At 36.8% G+C, this 21040-nt stretch overlaps 1 protein-coding gene across 3 annotated transcripts in view; it reads left to right on the top strand.

Moving 5' to 3' along the window:
- MYO5A (myosin VA) overlaps positions 1–21040 on the top strand; it is a 168396-nt gene that overhangs the window by 67717 nt on the left and 79639 nt on the right. For all 3 annotated transcript variants that reach the window (XM_081151001.1, XM_081151003.1, XM_081151002.1), the window contains exons 5-9: positions 7038–7194; positions 12402–12545; positions 14731–14812; positions 15171–15278; positions 17383–17489. In XM_081151001.1, coding sequence (XP_081007127.1) covers positions 7038–7194; positions 12402–12545; positions 14731–14812; positions 15171–15278; positions 17383–17489 — 598 coding nt within the window. The remainder of the gene's footprint in view (positions 1–7037; positions 7195–12401; positions 12546–14730; positions 14813–15170; positions 15279–17382; positions 17490–21040) is intronic.

The following is a 21040-nucleotide window of genomic DNA, read 5'->3' as shown; positions in this document are numbered from 1 at the left end:
TTTACATTTTATATGAATAAATCTGTATTCATAAAATGTACCACAAGAGCTAAATAGACCATGTCTGCTTAGACTTATAGTCAAGAATGTTGATGTTGCAGCATCACTTGTGTTTTTTTTTTTACCAAATGAAGACGTGCCATCTTTACTAGATGTGAATTATGGTGTTTTGCGTTACCATTGCTCCTAGAGGCCCCTTGCATCTTCAGGGAAGGTGCAATTCATTGCTTGTTCAGTATACCTTTATTGAGCACCATCCAAGCACTGTTTGGGGTATGGGAGACAGAGCAGTGAACAAATTAGACAAAATAGAGAAAAATTACTACCCTCATGAAGTGAGGTATGATAAACAATAAAAATAAATAAGATGCTGCCCTGGCCACTGTGGCTCGGTTGGTTGGAGCGTCGTCCCATGCACCAAAGGGTCATAGGTTCGATTCCCCATCAGGGCATATACACAGGTTGCAGGTTCGATCCCTGGATTGAAAAAATAAATAAGATGCACAGGTTGTCACATATATTAATAAGTGGTAGTGTGAAAAATAAAAGCAAAGGAGGTAGGGAGTGCTGGGTGGGCCAGAGGGTTATGTGTAATGGATTTCAGGGAGAGCCTCATTGTAAAACTGCCTTATCTTTTTTCTAAACTTAAAAAAAATTTTCAGACTTATAAAAAGGTTGGAAAATTGTATATTCCTGAACCCCTATGACTCAGCTGCCATGTGGTACCAAGTATCCTACTTATGCAAATAGTCTGGAAGTAATGCATGCTACCTGATAAGGAGAGTTTTATGTATGCATGTAAAGGTGGATTAACTTACATTAATTAATAGTTACCATATTTAGATGCCTACTATGTGCCAAGCATGGTGTCAACATGTTACCTCTAATCTTCATGACATCCTGGGGAGCAGAGAGATAAGGAAAGTAACTTGTACAGGCTATCATATTAATAAATAGTATCTGAGAACTGAGATTTGAATCCAGCTCTGAGGTTCTGAAGCCTTTCTTCTTTGGCATTTAATTTTCTTACTTTCAGCTTGGTGGTTCTACTCTGACACATCTATTCCTTCAAATTAACATTGTATACTTCTATTTCTGCACTTTTTATTCAGCCTAGAGAATCCTTTTTCATGCTCCTTTACCTGCCTGATTTCTATTTATTCTTCATGATTCCACTCAAATTTTACTTTTAGACCATCTCAGCTCCCGGTAAATGATTCCTCTTCAGAATTCTTTATTATATGAATTTGGGACTTGCTGAGTACGGTCTACCCCATAGGGTTGCAGTAGGAATAAAATTAAGTATAAGAGTCTGTAAAAGTTATAAACAAATATAATTAGCTATTTCTGTTATGGCATCTTTATATTAATCGCAGTAGCTCTCTACTGATGGAATAAAAAGGTCAGATTATATGAGAGGACTTGGTAGCCATGTGACAGGCTTCTGACCAGGAACTAAATGACCTCAGCATGTATCTCTAGGGAACACTTATTTTCACTTTCTGAATAGTCTCTCTGCCTCTAAAGCACAGCATTCACCAGTGCCATCACACTCTTTTGTAGTAAATATTTATACTTCAAAAATAATACTTAATATTGTCATTGTAAAATCATTGTCTAGTATAAATCTTTTAAAGTTTAAATCTTTTCTTCTTGGGATTGATCAAAAGCAGTAATCATAGACATCAGAGTGGCTTGATTTTGACAACTGATAATAATGTAGGAAAACTCAGCATCTCTCTCATAAGGGAGGTAGGGATTAGGGATCAAGTGAAGCCACACCTTTAAATCACCACAGTAAAAAACAGCTTTGGAAGAAAGCATTATATTATTTATATTACATGTTTTCTTTTTTTAAACAAGGGACCAAATAAAGGGAGAAGTCATTAGATTGATTGCCTGCAAAAAAGTAAAACTCTAGGATTTGTTTCACGGAACATGTTCACTTATAAGCCAAAAATTAGACCCAGGTGCTTGTATACTTTCTCAGGTAGGTGGCAACACCCAGTAGGCAAAAGAGTAAGTATTACCATGGGAGGATATATTAAATCGTGTTCTGCAGGAATCAGGTCTGAGGTTATGTTATTTAGTTTCCTCATTGATGACCTGGATATGAATTGAAAGTATGCTCATTACGTTTGCAGAGGACAAGTTGATGGTATTGGAAGATATGAATAGTATTCAATGATAAACCAGGGTAAAGTTTAAAAGGAAAAATCTGTAAAATAATACACCTGATACAAAATGAAAACTTAATAAACATAATATAAGGAAAAGCTAGAAAGACTAAATAGATATAGATATTGATACTAAACAGATACAGGTACTGAGGACCATTGAAGGAAAATAGACTAAATATAAAACATCTCTCATCAACCCATATTGGATATTATGTCGATAAATAATTTTTTCCTGGGGTTTCAAGTGCCTCCACATAGTTTAATTCTCAGTTCTTTTTTCTCACATTCTCCTAATAACTATGTAAGAGTCAATTCAGGCATGACCTCCTCTAGAAAATGTTTCCTGACATCCCTTCTTATCCCAGAAATTCTATGCCCTTCCTCCATGCTTTCATAGTATCCTGGATAGACCTCTTTTCTAGCAATTTCTCCACTGTGTTTTAACTGTACTTTTCACTCTCCCTCAATAAGCTACGACTCTGAAGTCTTTTATCTTCATAAAGTGCCTGGCACATTGTGGCTACTCATTACGTGTTGATGAATGAAAGAACAAAGCCGTATTTTTAGGTGGGGGCTTTTAGTTCACATAAGAGCCTCTGAGCCACCATTGACTGAAACAGGTCAAAAGAGCTCAGCTCTACTCCAAGGCACCCAGTACTCAGGCTCCGTAGAATCAGTGTAGAGGCCCTTGAGGGGACTAGCCAAGCCCGAAGTCTTAAATCTTTGGTTTATGCATCCCTAGGGTGCTCCAGATTGATCTGTCCTTGATGAGGAGTATCGGATCTTTGTTCCTTAACTTGGTTTTTATCAGGCCCTTAATGTAACATCTACATCCTAAAAGTAGAAAAAAAGGTTCTTATAAGGACAAGAGCACCCAAAGTATTATAAATAGCAACTGGTCAGCTAATCAAAGTTTCAAAGAATTATAAATTATTTACATGAATATAACAATCTAAAGGCCACACAACTAAATAGATCCAGAGACATAGAAGCATGGAACAGCCTGATGAATCTTAGAAGGAAGGCGGGGATGGGTGGGTGGGTGGGGAGAGATTAACTTAAGAATTTATATGCACCTATGCATAACCCATGGACACAGACAACAGTGTGGTGAAGGCCTTGGGGGGGTGTGGTGTTGGGTGGAGGGGGTCAAGTGTTGGAAAAAAGGGAACATCTGTAATACCTTTAAACAATAAAGATAAATTAAAAAAGAAAACAAATGTAAAGGCCACAGCTTAAATGAAACCATAAAATTTTTATTCCTGATTTTGTCTGTTTCTCCCCATCTTTGTCATATTCCTTTTGTTTTTTTCCCTTTGTGTGTCTCTATGATGTTCTACCCTTCTCCCTTCTGTGTCTCTACTTGGCTTCTCACTTCTGTCTGTCTCTACTCTTGTCCTGTATTTTTGGCATTTCTTCCTATGGCCACGTGGAATTGAAAAACATTTTAAAGACCTTATTGTACTTTATAAAGATTTTTTATTCCTGTTCTTAATTTAAAAGCAAGTCAGTGGATTATTTTACATTTTCCTCTTTGTAGTCCTTTATTGATTTTGGCCATTTCTAATTCAGGGGTTCCCCAGAGAAGAAATGTTGCCTATCTTACATATTGCCATTCAAGACTATCTGAGTATCAGTAAGCCTGTCCTGTTCCAGTTGCAAGAGTTTACCCTTGCTTACATTGCAGGGTATGGCCAATCCAACATCTAAAAAATCAACTGCAAAGTGGCTCGATCCCCAGCCCTGGTCAGGGCAGGGTGTATGCGGGAGGCAACCAGTCCATGTGTTTCTCTCACATCGATGTTTCTCTCACTGTATCACTCTCTTGCTCTCTCTTGCTCTCCTCCCTTCCACTCTCTGAAAAGCAGTGGAAAAAATATCCTCAGGTGAGGATTAAAAAAAAATCAACTGCAAAATTAGTTTGACTTTTAGATCATAGTATTTTAGCTGTTGAGGGGTCCTTAAGATGCCATTTAACCTTAAAGGTGAGAAAACTGTGACCCAGAGAGGTCATATAATTGCTCAAAGCCATGAAGCTGGTAAATGACAAAGCTAGGACTGGAATATGGACTCAGAGAAGTTTATATAATGCAAGATTGATACTTATTTATATATTGGAATGCTCTACTAGGCCTGGGGAAAAAAGAATTCTGTCTGCCAAAAAGTCAGGCATAATAAAGTAAGAAATAATAAAGTCCCTTAAAAACATTAAAAAACTGTAGCATTCATTTTTTAACTGGTGCTGGGGTTGTGTCATTTGCATCTTTCGAATTCTTCCTTTATGAGTTACTGTTTCTCTATGCCTTTGATGAGGTCTTAATGTTCTTCAAAATCTGCATGAGCTCTTTGAGTAATAACGATATTATCTTTTATCTAAAAAAAAAAAAAAAATTAAGTCCCTTAAAAACATTAAAAAACTGTTGGTTATATGAGTACAGGATCCTAAACTGTGGAAAAGAAAATGTGTCTGGCATGTGCTTGACATCAGAATGTACATGAGTGTTTATACAAATCTCTGATTTGTTTGAATAGTTCTTGATCTTACTGCCTTTAATATTTTTCATGAGACTAGTGGCAGCTTTCTTAGCTTGTTTGCTATTAGAAGTGCTGGGAGAATTTTGTCAAGTTTAGCTATCACACAGGGTGTAGTGACAGAACTGATCATGCAAGAAGTAGAAAGAGGTAATTTTTCTAACCATATTGTACAAGGTAATATGAGGACTGCTAATACTGTTTCTTGATTAATGTATTGAAAAAGATAAATTCTGAGGACATTGTAACTGATGAAAAGAAAGGACATTGGCACCACAAGAAGAACTATTTTACTAGAGTGATTCTTCTTGAAATCAGCCATGAATGAACAGAGGCAATGGGAGTATCCAGTACAGTCTAGAAATTCAAGTAAAAAGGAAATGAGATGATGAGTATGACGTACAAGGAAGCTTCACAAACACAGGATTACGTGCAAGCTTGTTCTATAAGAATTGAACGTCCCTTAATGTGTTACCAAGGTCCTCCTGATTGTCCCCACAATATGGAAGTCAGACTCAGGAACAGCTGCTACATGGCCCTGGTAGTGTCATGTGAATGTGCTTAATCGGGCCTGCACTGTACTTTTCACAGTCTGTGAAATTAGACAGTAACCCTCATTTTCTCAAAAGAAAAAGAACCCTTTCCTTAGGAAAGTTCTAAATTTCTACTTTGGAAATTTATTATCAGGTACATTTTGTATCTCTTAAACCATTTGCCTTTCTCAATAATGACTACCACAACCTTTGTTCAGACTTCCCTAATTTTTCATCTGGACCCTTTGCCACCATATCCCACGTTGCTGCCGGAGTGATTTTACTAAATGGGTTGTGTTATTTTCTGTTTAAAACCTTCCAGTGGCACTCCATAATCTTTAGGTAAACTTCAAATTCCTTAACATCTCATGTAAAGCCTTTATGATTCAGTTCTTGCTAACTTCTGCAGCCTTATCTGTAATTAATCCATGTGCCAGCCAAAGTCACTTATCCACCTTTTCCTAACTTCTCATGCATTTGAGCTTTCATTTATGATATCTCCTTTCCCTGTAATGTTCCCTCCCTAACTTTCTCATTCCTTACTTGCTTTCTTCTCCTCATTTCTAGACCTTGCTCAGGTATCATTTCCAGGGAGTCTTCCGTGATCACCTCCTCTTTCTCTCTGTGCTCCATCTTGAGCACATATATTATAATCTTGAAATAGTTGTCTGTCTTTCCTATTAGACCATTGACCACTTGAGGATGCAGATCATGGTTTATGTAACTTTTATCTCTAGTATTTAGCACAGTGTTTGTCAAGTAGTAGGTGTTTGATAAATATTTATTGGATAAGTAAATCTCTTTAAAGGTAAAAAGATAATCTTCTGTAGTATAATAACCTCCCCCATCTTGTGGCCTTGTAGGATAGTTCCACTAAAAACCTTTGAAGTCTTCTTGTCTCTTTGTAAATTAAGAGCACAATTGATACCACCTTTATGTACTTGCTCAGTTATTTTGATGAATTAAAGCTGACTGCTGGTTTTGTCTCAGAACGTGGGAGTTTCCTGCTTCTGTCCTAGTACAAGTCATAGACAAAGTAGAGAGACTGATTCCTAGGCTTGTTTGTTCATTGAAGTTCAAGTTACTTACTAATAATCAATACAAATTTATTGAGCATTTGTAACATGTCAGGCTCTGGACTAGGTGCTGGATATTAAAGATGACATAGGTCCTTATCCTCAAAGAAATGATAGTCTTATGAAAAAGTTCATCTATGTAGAGTTTTTGAGTCATTGTGTGAATGAAGTAAAGAAATAATAATGATAGTCTTTGAATTCTGACATACATGAACAGACAGCCAATGAATGAAGCATTTCTTCTCTGGTAGTGAGGATATTTTAGTAGAAGCTGGAGCTTGCGGAAGATACTACTTCATGAACCATTAGCTAGTAAATAGTTTGTAATTTTAATTAAATAGGATTTTTTTCTAAATTCCTTTGCTGTGGCTCCTTTCTCTTCTGAGGTGGCCGACGACAGTCCTGTAAGATACCAAAATAATTTTCTAGAAATAGATATGTTTGAGATATGTATATACAAAAAATTCAGAGATTACAGATTTACCCTTAGATGTGATGCTTTCTGATTTAATCCTTGATATCTTTTCTCCTTTTCTGTTCATTGTTAATTTATAAGTTATTTTTATTAGGGAATATCATTCTTAAGTTCTTTCCCACGTAGTTGCATGTATGAACTGTGGAAGTTCACCATGGCTCATTGATGGGAACACAGAGGAAATAATGTTAATTACATTCAGAGTGGGTAGCATTGTCAGTTACTCTTCTTTGTTTTACAGAGATGAACGAAATCAGTCCATCATTGTAAGTGGAGAGTCTGGGGCAGGAAAAACAGTCTCAGCTAAGTATGCCATGCGCTACTTTGCAACTGTAAGTGGTTCTGCCAGTGAAGCCAATGTTGAGGAAAAGGTCTTGGCCTCCAACCCCATCATGGAGGTAAGATAGCAGCAGCAGCCTTGCCTTCTTACTATATTCTCTTGTTAAGAAACATGTAAAAAAACCCTGCTTGATACAGCACATATGAGAAAGTCTGGGATCTCCCAGCCACTAAATGTAGGAAAATACTTCTTCACATGTTAGTAAGAGATCTTGGAGCAGTAAATATTCAGGAAGGTAGATATTTTGAGTAAAGTTCAGCTGTAGAGGCATCTACTTTATTTAATAATCCTGCATTTTTAGCCTAGCATTAAATTATTGCCTCTAAATACCTGGGAATGGTACTTCATTTCCTGAAGTTTCTTTCTCCTACTTAATTGGCTAAAATCTGTTGTTCCTTGTTCTAGACTATAAGTTACTAATTTCCCCTCAATCCTGGGATCTTATTTAAGTTCCTTCCAGAACATAGGATTCACTGTGTTCAAGCATGAATGAGTTTCATTATTCCTTTACCCACATTTCATTTTCTGTACTTAGTCCAACCTGTTTAGCCATATAATTTTAATTTTTCCCCAGATTTGAACTATAAACTTAAATCATGATCTTGTAAACACTTCCCTTCTTGTTTCTGTCAAGCATATCACACAATTTTAGGTTAAAAAAAGAAATTCAATAACTATAAATTCTTGAGAAAGGAAGAACTATGAAAGGCTTTCCTTTTAAAAGTGGAATATGTATATTAAGTAGAAATGCTTATGCCAAAGAAAATGGACCTATTTGTGTGAGAGTGTGAGTATTTTAGGATTGATAACTAGAGAATTATTTGTCTAATATGATTCTAGGAAAGTTACATTTTTGTAAGTAGTCCCATTAAATGGAGAAAAAGAAGTCTTATTAAATGGAGAGAAATTAGTTTGCAGAAACAAACCTTATTAAAAGTTGAAGTCAGCATATTTTATTCCTGTTTTTTCCTTTGTCAAGGCTTATTTGTCACCCAAACACAGATGGAGTTTAGAACTGGCCTCGTGCACCCGTGGTACAAGTGGTTTTTGCAATAATCAGCCCAGAGGTAATTGTGCCTGGTTTGCAGTGCTGTGTGTGACACTTCAGAACAGATGCTGTGACCCTTTGCCTATAAGGCTGCCTCCTAGAGCTGCAGGACTTCTGTTCTTGGGGAAGTGAAGAGGCCTCCTGGGCTGGGTGCACTATGGAAAGAGAACTGGAAAAGTTTTCTGAAATAGCATGGACAGGAGGAAACAGAAGTTTGTGCCAAAAGAGAGTAGTAAAGATTTTAAGCAACTATTAAGATTTTGAAGAATTTAAGCTACAGTAATGGAGGCCACTAGTATTAATACCAGGGAAATTCGACCTTTAGAGCCAGTTTTGGGATTTGGCTCAGGAAAGAACAGGGCTTTGCTTCCCACCATTATTTGGGACTGTTTTTGTCATGACAATGAGTTCTTGATATTTGACAATAGTTTAGCCCATTCTTAGACCCTAATGTTAGAATGTGCTAGTCTTCACTGTGCTGGCATCCAGGAATCCCGTCTTTTCTAGGCGTGGACTGTATAATAATGTAAGTCTGGAATGAACCTGCTGGAATATGTCAAGTTGAAAGAAATAGTTTATGACCTCTTTCCAAAAATAGCTTCATTGGTTTTTCTATAACACAGATTTTAGTTGTGTTAGTAGGAGTAATATTAAAAATTTGGAATGGCCACAGAGACTACTTTTTTAAAAATAATATATCTTTATTGATTTCAGAGAAAGGAAGGGAGAGGGAGAGATAGAAACATCAATGATGAGAGAGTCATTGATTGGCTGCCTCCTGCACGCCCCCTACTGGGGATCGAGCCCGCAACCCAGGCATGTGCCCTGACTGGGAATTGAACCATGACCTCCTGGATCCTAGGTCGATGCTCAACCCCTGAGCCACGCCTGGCCGGGTCAGAGACTACTTTTTAATGTGCTCTTATAAGGAATTTACCCTGCTTGCTAGGATGAGCAAAAAAGGGTAAAGCCATCAGTTATGCTTAGCTACTTCCAAATATAGTGTTGTTTCGTTTTTCTTTAAGAATTTGGAGAAAGAAAATTTGGTAAAGAGAGAACTAATTTTCAACAACTATCAGTGAAGGCATCCCAATTTGAAAGATTAAAATGGAATATGGCCTGAAGAATGGTGACAAAGGGTTTATAGTACAAGAAAAACACTCACATAGGTACAATATTGAATATGTGGCCCAGAAAATTTGTAGCTTTAAACCTGCTCCAAGACAGTGTCTCTGTATCAGAGCCCTTTCCTGTGATATAGAGAAAGGTGAGTCCGGTTCGCCAGTGATCTGCTGACACTCCTCATTGGATAATGAGCTTTCTTCATGGTTAACATCACACCCCAGTGGCTAATGGGACTTGCGAATTATCCTTCAGAAAGCCAGCTCCTCACGCTCAGCGTGGATGGGCTCCTTTTGCAAAATACAAATGATGTACAAAGAAGTGATCTTTTTGCTCTATTTTATCAAATTTTCTCTCTCCTGGAAATTTTTGTCCTAAGATGGGGACAGGGAAGATTCTTGGAGCACATTGGGTCTTTCTTAATTGTCCTTTTTCATCTTCAGTAACTGTAGTTGAAGAGCTTCATCTCCATTTAGTAAAGAAGAATAAATTACTCTACATTTTACTGAAATCAACAGTAAAATCAAGACCACAAATCTCCTCCTTTCCTTTAGCAATTTCTTGCTGATTGAAATGAAAATAGCATTAAGGGAGGTTGTTGTGAATACAGCACTTATAAGGCAGAGGAGACAGGGAGAATGGACAAAGGTATTGTTTATATATAGAACCTTCTTTCTTTTTTCTTTTTGTTTTTTTCCCCCTCATTCAAGGATATTTTTCCATTTTTTAGAGAGTGGAAGGGAGGGAGGGAAAGAAGGAGGGGGGAGAGAAAGGGAGAGAAACATTGATGGGAGAGAGACATCGATTAATTGCCTCCTGCACACTCTTGACCAGGAATTGAACCCTCGACCCTTTGGTGTGCGAGCCGATACACTAACCACTGAGAACACCGACCAGGGCTATAGAACCTTCTTTCCATATCAGGTTCAAAGCTTAGAATCATAATGTTTTATTTTTTAAAAGGACCCTAGAGCTCATCAATATCCTAGTCACTTTATTCTTGGGGATACTGAAGCTCCTCAAAGGATTGAATGATGGCAAGTTGGTAGTAGGGCCTGGTGTGATACCCAGATCTTTAGACTTCTGTTTCATTGGCTTCTTCTCCCATTTTTTGCTCTACGTATAAATACCTTTTACTCAAAGACAAAGGAGTATGTTTCAACCCTTGCCTACTCACTGTCTCTTCCCATTGAGTGTAGTATTGTTTGGGCAGGTTGGCCATGCTAACTTCCATTCTGAGGGGAGGGGAGAGAGATGCCATATGGAAGGTGGCGTAAGTAAGGGCGAGAGGGGAAGCTGTGGCTCACCTTTCCCAACTTGCTTAGATGCTGGCAGGAAAGTACTTAGGACAGTGCTGCGTAAGCACTAAGTAATTACTGCTGCTGCTGCCAGTGCTGGTGCATGTAACCCCTCATTTGCCCTTTGACAGAATATAGGGTGCTGAAAGAAAATTCCACATTTATCATTAACATTCTTTTCTAAACAAAATAAAAATAGTGGGAATATACAAAGATTTTTTGCTGTGCTTTTTGTAATAAGAAGGGGAGCCCTGGCCGGGTGGCTTAGTTGGTTGGAGCGTCGTGCCATCCACCAAAAGGTTGTAGGTTTGATTCCCGGTTGGGGTGTGCACGGGAGGCAACTCATCAGTGTTTCTCTCTTACATTGGTGTTTCTCTCTCTCTCTCTCTCTCTCTGATCAATAAAAAAGCCTATCCTCCAGTGAGGATTTAAAAAAAAGAAAAAAGGGGAATATTTGAATAAATACCTTTATTATTAAATTATGTTAGGCTATATTAGATCCCCCGGTTATTTTGCTGGGGAGGTAGCATTGAATCATTCTCTCCATTGAAAATGTTAATCTGAAATATAGCAGTATTCTCCCTGCCAAAACAAAATAGAGCAATACCTGCCCTGCATTTCAGAGAGCGAAAATACATTTTCTTTGATGGAGTAGAGATTCTAATGTGTTGACTTTTGTGACTGTGTTACTGTTTTTATCACTTATATTTGCATTGCTTTTTTTTTTAACACTCCAGAGCATTCAGACCTTTCTCACTGCTGTGGTTTCAATATACTAATCTTGATAGTCATAGGCTTTGCACAAGTGAAAGATATTAATTTTATGAAATTATCATATTAAACATGTAATATATGCATTATATGAACACTTGCTTTTCTAACTATACCATGTTTTTTGCTTGGCCTTGAAAGAAAAATGGTACCTAAATATTACCTAAATCAGAAAACAGAACCTATGCCATTTTAATTTTTAAGATTATATTAAAAATTTAGAAGGAAGTTACATTCTCTGCATCCTGTAGCAGATGTTTTGCAAGTTAGATATACCTACCAAAATCCAAAGCCAAATTTTACTGTCTCTGGTTTCTGAAGATGGTTTTGAATGGAGGGAGTAATTACTAATTCTCCACAAGTAAGCAGCCCAGCTGGACTTTTTTGTTGTCACAGGATAAGCTGATGGAAACATTTGGCTAAAGAGATCCTGAACATAGAACAACATTTTCAGAAGAATACTAATTTGGTCTATCCAGCTTATTTACATAAAACAGACTAAGTTTTTAAAGAAATCAAAACCCTAATGTTTAACCAAGAGGGCCTGTGCCTTGGAAGCTCCCAGTGCCATCTCTTCTGTTTCTTTGCTGGCATGAATGAACATGTTCAGATTCCACCAGTGGCGCATGAAGACCTCCCAGCTGCAGGTTCAGGTTTACTGTTCATGAAAATAATTTGTGTGAGAATAACAAGGCAGATGCAAACTATCAGTATGTACCTGTGTGGCTGTGCAGTGAATAAAACATACACTTGTGCCTGCAAAGGCGATATTGGTTCTGGTCTTAAAAGAATCAGTTTTAAAGGGCTGTGTTCTGTCCTTTCCCTGAACCAACTCTGTAAATGCCATGTTATGAATTGCACTTCCAAAAGGTGGTTTAACTTTGGGTGATGGGCACACAGTGCAATAAATGGATCTTGTATCATAGAAATGCACACTTGAAACCTATATAACCCTTTTAACCAGTGTCACCCCAATACATTTATTTTAAAAATAATAAAATCTTATTTTTCCCCCTTGCTTCTTAGTCAATTGGAAATGCTAAGACAACCAGGAATGATAATAGCAGCCGTTTTGGGAAATATATTGAGATTGGTTTTGATAAGAGATATCGAATCATTGGTGCCAATATGAGAACTTACCTTTTAGAGAAATCTCGAGTGGTGTTCCAGGTAAGCTGGGCATGTACACATATATACTTGTGTTAGGTTGCCAGATTATTCCAGAGCTTATGCTTGCTGGTTTGCATTATATTTTCAGATGCTCTTGAGTGTATTATGACATTAGTGCAAACCACACTTGGACTGAAACGTAAAATGATGCCTGTCAGAGGCAGGAAAAACCCATTAGACTAACAATCTTTGGGTCTGGGCACTAGTGTAGGTTTAATTTTTTTTTTTTTTTTCCTGCAGATGCTTGTAGGGTAAACTTAGTTAAGAAGAGGTGCTATTAGTTTAGTCTTGTCTGTCATATATCTCAATTGATAGGAAAGACATTGGTTTATGCCTTCAGTGAGCTACAGTTTGAACTCAGTTTAAGAAAAATAAATTATCCCTGTTCTCTTTCCTTTTTCTTCTCCTCTCTTAGAATATGACACTATTCAGATAGAATAATGAGGGTTAAAAAAATCTTCACAACTTATTAGTGAACTACTGTCAAAGAACACACTCAAGTTTATATATCTTTGCAGGATATTCTTCACATTTCTGCTTCCGGTACTTTTTTATCTCTAAGTGGGAAATAGTGTAGGTTTATAGCATGGGTAGGCATACATTGATATATTTACAGGCATACTTAGGAAATGTCTTCTGATCATTGGAAAACACCTATTAGAGAGCTGCTGCTGCCCCACTGCAGGCTGTGAGATCAGGGTTTCTGTAGCCCCTAATTGGAAGCCCACTGCACTGAAGTTCAGATGCCACTGGCACTGCCATGTAGCAGTACCTACAATTTCCATTGCACAAGTCTGTTATGGCTTTGAAAGTGCCTGGAACATACTAAGAGTCCTGAGTTTGGGCAGCCTGCACCTACCCTGGCTGTACCCTGGCTTTGACTTTGGGGATGTGCCTGATTTGTGGCCACCTAAAGTATAATACCCAATTTATATAATGAAGCAATAGTCACTCTTCTCCATTGTTTTAATATGTAGGTACACACAAAGCAATGTTAACATGTAACATATATACTTGTATAGGGATTTTTAAAAAAATACTTAGAAGCCAAAAGAAAGAATGGGGGAAATATGTAGATATAAGAGAAAATTGGGTTTAAATAGTACAGATTTGATTGATAAGTAAACAATTAAAGGTTAAGTGGGCATGGTTACCAGAGGCTAGTAAGGGCTTAAGACAGAATGTTAAGGCCTAATCCTGTCTTATCTAGAGATGTTGAAGTTATTCTAGTTGTTCCCCAATCCCCAGGACTAAATAATATTGAGGATATTTGGTGTGTCAGACTTAGTCAGATGAGCATAATTGATACTGTCCTTCATATACAAAGGACCAAAGCATTTCGTTAGTTTTTCTAGTTATCTGTGAGCCAAATTACTCAGTCTTTTGTCTAATCATGTTTATAATCATTTGGTATATTGTTAATTTGTTCCATGTCTTCTGTTCCTGTAATAGGTTTTCTTTACTTGACATCAGCCCCCTTTGGGCATCAAACCTGACCTTGGCCTTGCTGTTTACTTTAGTCAGCTGAATACGCTGCAGAATTCAAGGATATGATAATAGAGTACAAGGATTCAATTTTGCATGAATATTATTACAGTATTATTATAACTGTATTTTTAAGATATATATGTAGAAAAAGATTCAAGAAATACTAAGAAATTATTTTGGACTTGTACATGATTTATTTTCTATTTTATAAAATATTTTTATTGATATTAAAAAATATAAGCCAAAATACAGAAGATGTAGTGCATTTATGAATTTTGTAAAACAACCACAGTAGTCTAGTCTAAATTATGGCAAAGACAAGATATTCATTCAAGGTGTTAGGAAGTCCATTAATCTAAGAGGCACTGTGAGAAAATATTAAGTATTCCAAAAAAATGGTTTTAGCTTCCCCTAAAGACAATGATCTTGTATGTCAGTGGCATATGTCAAGCTGTTCACGAGTTCAGAAAGCATTGCTATCAGATATTTTATGTTGAATGTGACCAACAGATGCACACTCACCCATTTGCACATGGCTAATAAATCATAAGATTTAGTAATCATAAATACATATTAGGAAATTTTGGGAAAGGACAATTTATTGCACTGAGGTAATTAAATATTAAAATTTTAGCTTAAGATAGAATTTTCTGAGTTTTAGATTAAAATGCTGTCATTGAAAATTCTTATTTTAAAGGCAGAAGAGGAAAGAAACTACCATATCTTCTATCAACTTTGTGCCTCAGCAAAGTTACCTGAATTTAAGATGCTGCGATTAGGTATGAATATGGCATTAGATTTATTGCACTAGTATTGTTTTCTGTTATGTTAATTATGAGTTGATAAGCTTACTTGTTCTGGAGGAGATTATCTCATACTGAAATATTTATGGATGATTGGAATATAACTGATTTAGGAAAGGACTGTTCATTTCACCAATTAAGATAAATTATAAACATTTTACTTTATTATTTAATTTTTAGTTTTGTATCAAAATATAACTGAAAGCACAGGCATTGGAACTCCTGACTCTATACACTCAACTGTGCTATCATTGCTCCTAATTCAGAGTATAGACAAAAGGGTAGAAGTCTTTTTCATAGACTGCAGATCTTTTATCTTCTTTCTTATTTGCAGGAAATGCAAATCACTTTCATTACACGAAGCAAGGTGGCAGTCCTGTGATTGAAGGAATCGATGATGCTAAGGAGATGGCACATACCAGGCAGGCCTGCACTTTGCTAGGTAATGTGATTTTATTCTTGAGCTCTTATGAGCAATAGCTTTTTGACTCATGCAACATTTGTTTGGAACATTGGCTTAGCTTCATGTTAACTCGTGTATTGTTGGACAGCAAATGGGCACAAGGTTTTTTTGGGGGGGTGATGGGAACTGTTCTAAAATTAGATTGTGGTGAACGTTGCACAACTTTGTAAGTTTACTAAAAATCATTGAATTGCATACTTAAAACGGAGAATTTTAAGGTTTGCAAATTATCCTTCAATAAAGCTATTTTAAAACACATTTGGGACAAGGGAGGTAGGACTAACTCTGCTTAAGTTTTTGCAAAATCTAAAGCCTAGAGATAAATGAAATGGGTTCCTATACAAACTCATATTTTGCAGGGTTGTTTTTTTTCTTTTTCTTTTTTCTTCTTAAATATGTTTTAATTGATTTTATAGAGAAAGGGAGGGAGAGGGAGAGAGAGAAACATTGATGAAAAACATCAGTCAGCTGCCTCCTGCATTCTCCCTACTGGGGATTGAGCCCGCAACCCTGGGCATGTGTTCTTTTTTTTTAAAATATATCTTTATTGATTTCAGAGAGAGGAAAGGAGAAGAGAGAGAGAGACAGAAACATCAGTGATGAGAGAGTCATTGATTAAGCCCACAACTGGGCATGTGCCCTGACCGGGAATTGAACCCCGATCGCCTGGATCCTAGGTCAACACTCAACTGCTGAGCCACGCCCGGCCAGGCTGGGCATGTGCTCTGACCGGGAATTGAACCAGTGACATCTTGGTGCACCAGATGCAACCAGCTGAGCCACACCAGTTGGGCTAGGTTTTTGTTTTGTTTTGTTTTGTTTTGTTTTGTTTTGTTTTATGTGGCTGAGTTGGCTGGATAACAAAACAATGTATTACCTGTAGTTTATTCTGTTTTTGAAATGCACTGTCTTGTTTCTGATATTTAAAAAATATTGGGTCTACATATAAATAAATAATTCTTTAGAACTGTAATGTACGACTTCAATGGTAAATTATTTATTTAAGAACCTCAGAATATGAATAAATTCAAAGTCATATGTTGGTAATTTGAGGGATACCCTGAAGTGAATTAATTTAACTTAAAAGCATTGCTAATCAGAGTATGGTCCAGGATGACCCTAGAGCTTGTAAACATTCAGAATGTCAGACCTACCTTAGACCTCCTGAATCAGAATCTGCATTTGAATAAGAGCCGTTGGTGATTCATCTGCATATTAAATTTTGAAAAACACTGCTTTAAATAGAAAATTAGAAATTTGAAAAAGCCATAACGCAGGAGATGGCAAAAACATTCATTATAAGATCAGTGCTCAGTTCCCCTGGATATGATTACATATTTGGAAATAATTTTACTATATTTACTTGCATATACGTATATCTAACATTCTGGAAATTCTTGCCTTATTGAAAAATGAGGCCAGATCTCATAAAAAGCCTAGAGCTGTTCAGCTTTTTTATCCCCCCTCATCCTTCAGATCCTGCTCTAATGCTGCAGTCGGACACTCGCTCATCAGGGTGGAGTACAACAGCATCCTGAACACTTCTAAATCTTGGGGTCTCTTTGACTTACACTTGGTCTGTAGTTAAAAGAAGTTATTAAATAATCTGACTTAAAACAACCTTATTGGGCTGCAGTTTGCATTTGGAGTAGATATAAATAGAAAAGGTAATCATGTTAACAAAATACTTAACTCTAGTGTGTGACAATGATGATGATAATTTAGCACTTACCACGTGTTATATGGTATGTTAAGTATACTACGTGCATTTTCTCATTTAATGTTCAGAATCACCCTTTGAGAGAGTCACAGTTATTCCCATATCTCAAATCAGAATACAGAAGCCTAGCAAGGTGGTTACCTGCCTGTATGAGATGGCAAGTCGGGAGCAGAGCCAGGCCTTGAGCCAGGTTTGTCTCACTACACACCTCATGCTCGCAACTATGATGGAAATATTAACTATGACACATTATAATGTGCACAATATCTGGCAATATTGAAAAGTTAAAAGGCTTAAAATTGCTATAATTGTTTAGTTCCTGTTTTAAAATTAATCACTTGTTCATTTACTCTGTTGTTTCAGGAATTAGTGAATCTTATCAGATGGGAATTTTCCGAATACTTGCTGGCATTCTTCACTTAGGTAACGTTGGATTTACGTCTCGAGACTCAGACAGCTGCACAATACCTGTAAGTTCAGAACAAGCCTAGTGTGATGGCAGTTGATTTGTAATTTAGATTTGTTGATTTTTGTGTGGAAGAAATATATTTGAATTCTATCTATTAACATTATCAGAGAGAGAATTACAGGTGTGAAATCTTGAAGTGAAAATAAAGACATAGGGATTCTAATCCATAGTGCACAGTGATTGTGTGTGTGTGTGTGCGTGTGTGTCTATGTGTGTGAGAGAGAGTAGGAGACTCAAACTTGTATGCATGTCTCATTTGTATAAACAGAGGTGAGAAATAGATGTGAAAGTTGGATTGGTGAGTCTAGAGAGAAGGGTTTATTTGGCACGAGTGCCAAAAATTTAAAACTTTGATTTTTGTCTCCAGCTGTGGAAATTTCATATGGTTCAAAAACAATTGAAGAAACTGTTAGCATTGGTTACTCCTGGGAAGGACTAAATGGCTGTGAGACGGTATCTCCACTGTGCTTTACATATTCTTCCACACACAATGATAACTGCACACTGAGAATTAAAGCCCCATTTCATGTGTGGAAACATTGGTTTGTTTGTTTTTTTTGGAAATATTTGTTTAAACTAACAAACCTGACAGTCCAAATTGTCCTCATTGGACATTTATGATTTGCAGTGTTTGCTAATCACTACCATCAAAGATAACACACACACACATATATTTATTAGGTATATTTTAACTTTATTAAAATAGAGGCAGTTTTAATATAATTAATTGTTTTTCCATCCTGCTTCTTCAAAGATTAAAGTAGAAGACAATCTTGAGATTTGTGTTTTACTCTTCAGATACCTGAGTTGATATTAGCAAATTTACATGTAGATTAACTTATGTGACTTACGTTTGGGTAAGTTCAACTTTAGTTTTGAAATATGTGTGTCAGTATCTCTGTTTGGGTTCAAGCCCAACTCTACTATTTACTCTGTGTTTTTGGGTAAGTAGCTTTGCTTCTTTGACCTCAGTTTTGGAGTAGGTGCTCTGATTCACCTTAATGCTGAATAAATTATATTTTAAATACTCTAAAAATATAAGAACCACTCAGAGGCTAAAAACTGGGTAAAAATAGGAACTCAGAGAACAAAGCAGAACCCTGAAGCTAGGACTCACCATGAGGGAATTTGCAGAACCCAGTGACCTTGAGCTTTGGTTTTCATAGCCAAGGGGGGTGCAGAAGAGAAAAGATAGTCTAGGACTTACATAAACAGGGGAACCAATAAGGGAACCACTGCCTAAAACAGACTTTAATCGGGGAGCTAATAATAAACTTGTCCACCACCCACTTCAAGAGTACAAAGAAAAATTAATCAGGCTCAAGCCTTAGTGCTAAGTAGAGGGAGAAAAAATAGTTCCCTAAAAATTTATAGCAATGAACTGACCATCTACATACTCCCAGCCTGACTCCATAGTTCCCGGATGATCCCAGAAAGCTACATACAGAAAACTTAGCTTAAATTTGTCCTGGAATGGCAGTGCTCTAGATGCCTGACAGAAGCAAATGCAAATTTACTTTGGAGGGTCCACCTTCAATAGAGGCCTCAATAGAGTTGAGAAAAATTATAGGAAATATTGACTCATAGTTGAAAATCATAAATACCATGATGAAACAAAATAGAAGGAGCTAGATAAAATAACAGAAGAGCAGAGTCCAACCTACTAAGAAAGAAATTAATAGATTTGACACAACTAAGTGGAGAGCTGATGAGCTAGAAGATAGATGGGAAGAAATTATCCAAAATTCAAGATTGGACTCAGAGAAGAAGGGGTGAACAATGAAGACAATAGTTAAGAGAGATGAAGGGTAGAGTAATAAATTTGAATTTTAATCTAATGAGAATTCCTAACAGAAAGAAAAAAGAGAATAAGGCAGACATAAAACATTTGAAGAGATAATTACTAACAAATTTCAGAATTTGTCAAATGTCACTAAACAGATTTGGAAAGTCCAAAAAATCCCAGTGAGAATAAATAAAAAGAAAATCCACCTCTAAGCAAACCATAATGATGCCAAAGGCAGGAGAGAAAAGTCTTAAAACAGGCAGGGAGATAAGACATATTAGTCTTGAAGAAATAGCAATTAAACTGATAGCTCATTTTCCAACTTGTAACAACGTGAGACAGCAAACAGTGGACTACTGTCTATTGTTACAGGGTAAATTACTATTCACTTAGAATTGTATATCCAATAAAAATATCTTTCTGGAATTAGGGAAAAATAGAAGTGTTTTTAGACAAATAGAAACTTGTTAGAATTTGTCGGCAATAGGCCCTCACTAAAGAAAATATTAAAGGACATCATTTAGGTAAAAGGAAAGTGATCCCAGATAGAAGATTTAAAATGTGAGAAGAAATGATGATTCAATAAACTAGTAAAGTACAAGCAAATATAGATAAAATTTGATTCATTAAAACAACAACAATAATAAAAAATAATGAATGGGGCTGCACAAGATAGCACTCTCCACAAAATACTTACTCATTACAAAGGGAAAAATAGTTATCTTTCTAGTGGAAAAATCTAGTGGACATTCCCTCAACCAAGCGACCACAATGGACATGACCAGTAATGGGACCATTACTGGTCCCATAACTTCTGATATGGAGCACTGAGGAGAGTGCAACATCAATCACTTATCTGGTATTTCTGGTAAAAATGCATGACCCAGATCTAATCGTGAGGCAACATCATACAGACCCAAATCAAGGGATATACTTTTTAAAAAATGTTAAGATCCCCCTGGCTGGTGTGGTTTAGTGGTCAGTGTCAGCCTGTGCACAGAGGGTTTGATTTCCGATCAAGGGCATGTGCCTGGGTTGCAGGAGTCAGGGTGCATGCAGGAAGCAACCAAGCGGTTTCTCTCCCCCTCCCCCTCCCCCTCTCCCTCTCTCTCTCCCCTTACCTCCCTCCCTCCTTCCCTTCCGTTTTCTCTAAAAATTCATGGAAAAATATCCTCCAGTGAGGATTAACAACAATTAAAAAAAAAGAGTCAAGATCACTAAAGACAAAAAAAGAGTGAAGAAGTGTTCAGATTAAAAGAGATTAATGAGCCCTGGCCAGGTTGCTCAGTTGGTTGCAGCATCATCTGAATATGCCAAGGTTGAGGGTTTTATCCCTAGTCAGGGAACATACAACCAATGAATGCATAAATGAGTAGAACAACAAATTGATGTTTTTCTCTCTGCCTCTCTCCCTCTCTCCCCCCTTCCTCTCTCTCTAAAATCAATCAACAACAAAAAATTTTAAAAATAAAAAAGATTAATGAAACATGATAACTGAATTCACTGAATGAACCGAGATTGGACCATGGACCATAGAAATGTTTTGTGTGTTTGTTTTTCCACAGTGGACATTATTAGGTCAATCAGCAAAAATTGAATTATATCTATAGATTAGATAATGAGTTTGTATCATTGTCAATTTTCTGATTTTATTTATTATACCATAGATATGTAAGATAGTGCTTTTGGTTTTTAGGACGTGCACAGTGAAATATTTAGGACTAAAAGGGTGTTAGGTTTGCAGCTTATTCTCAAAAGGTTGTGAA

Source organism: Miniopterus schreibersii (genome assembly GCF_964146895.1).
Source record: "Miniopterus schreibersii genome assembly, chromosome: 1".
NCBI classification, from domain to species: domain Eukaryota; kingdom Metazoa; phylum Chordata; class Mammalia; order Chiroptera; family Miniopteridae; genus Miniopterus; species Miniopterus schreibersii.
The sequence above is the reverse complement of the archived record's forward strand: the minus strand, read 5'-3'. Positions and strand labels throughout refer to the sequence as shown.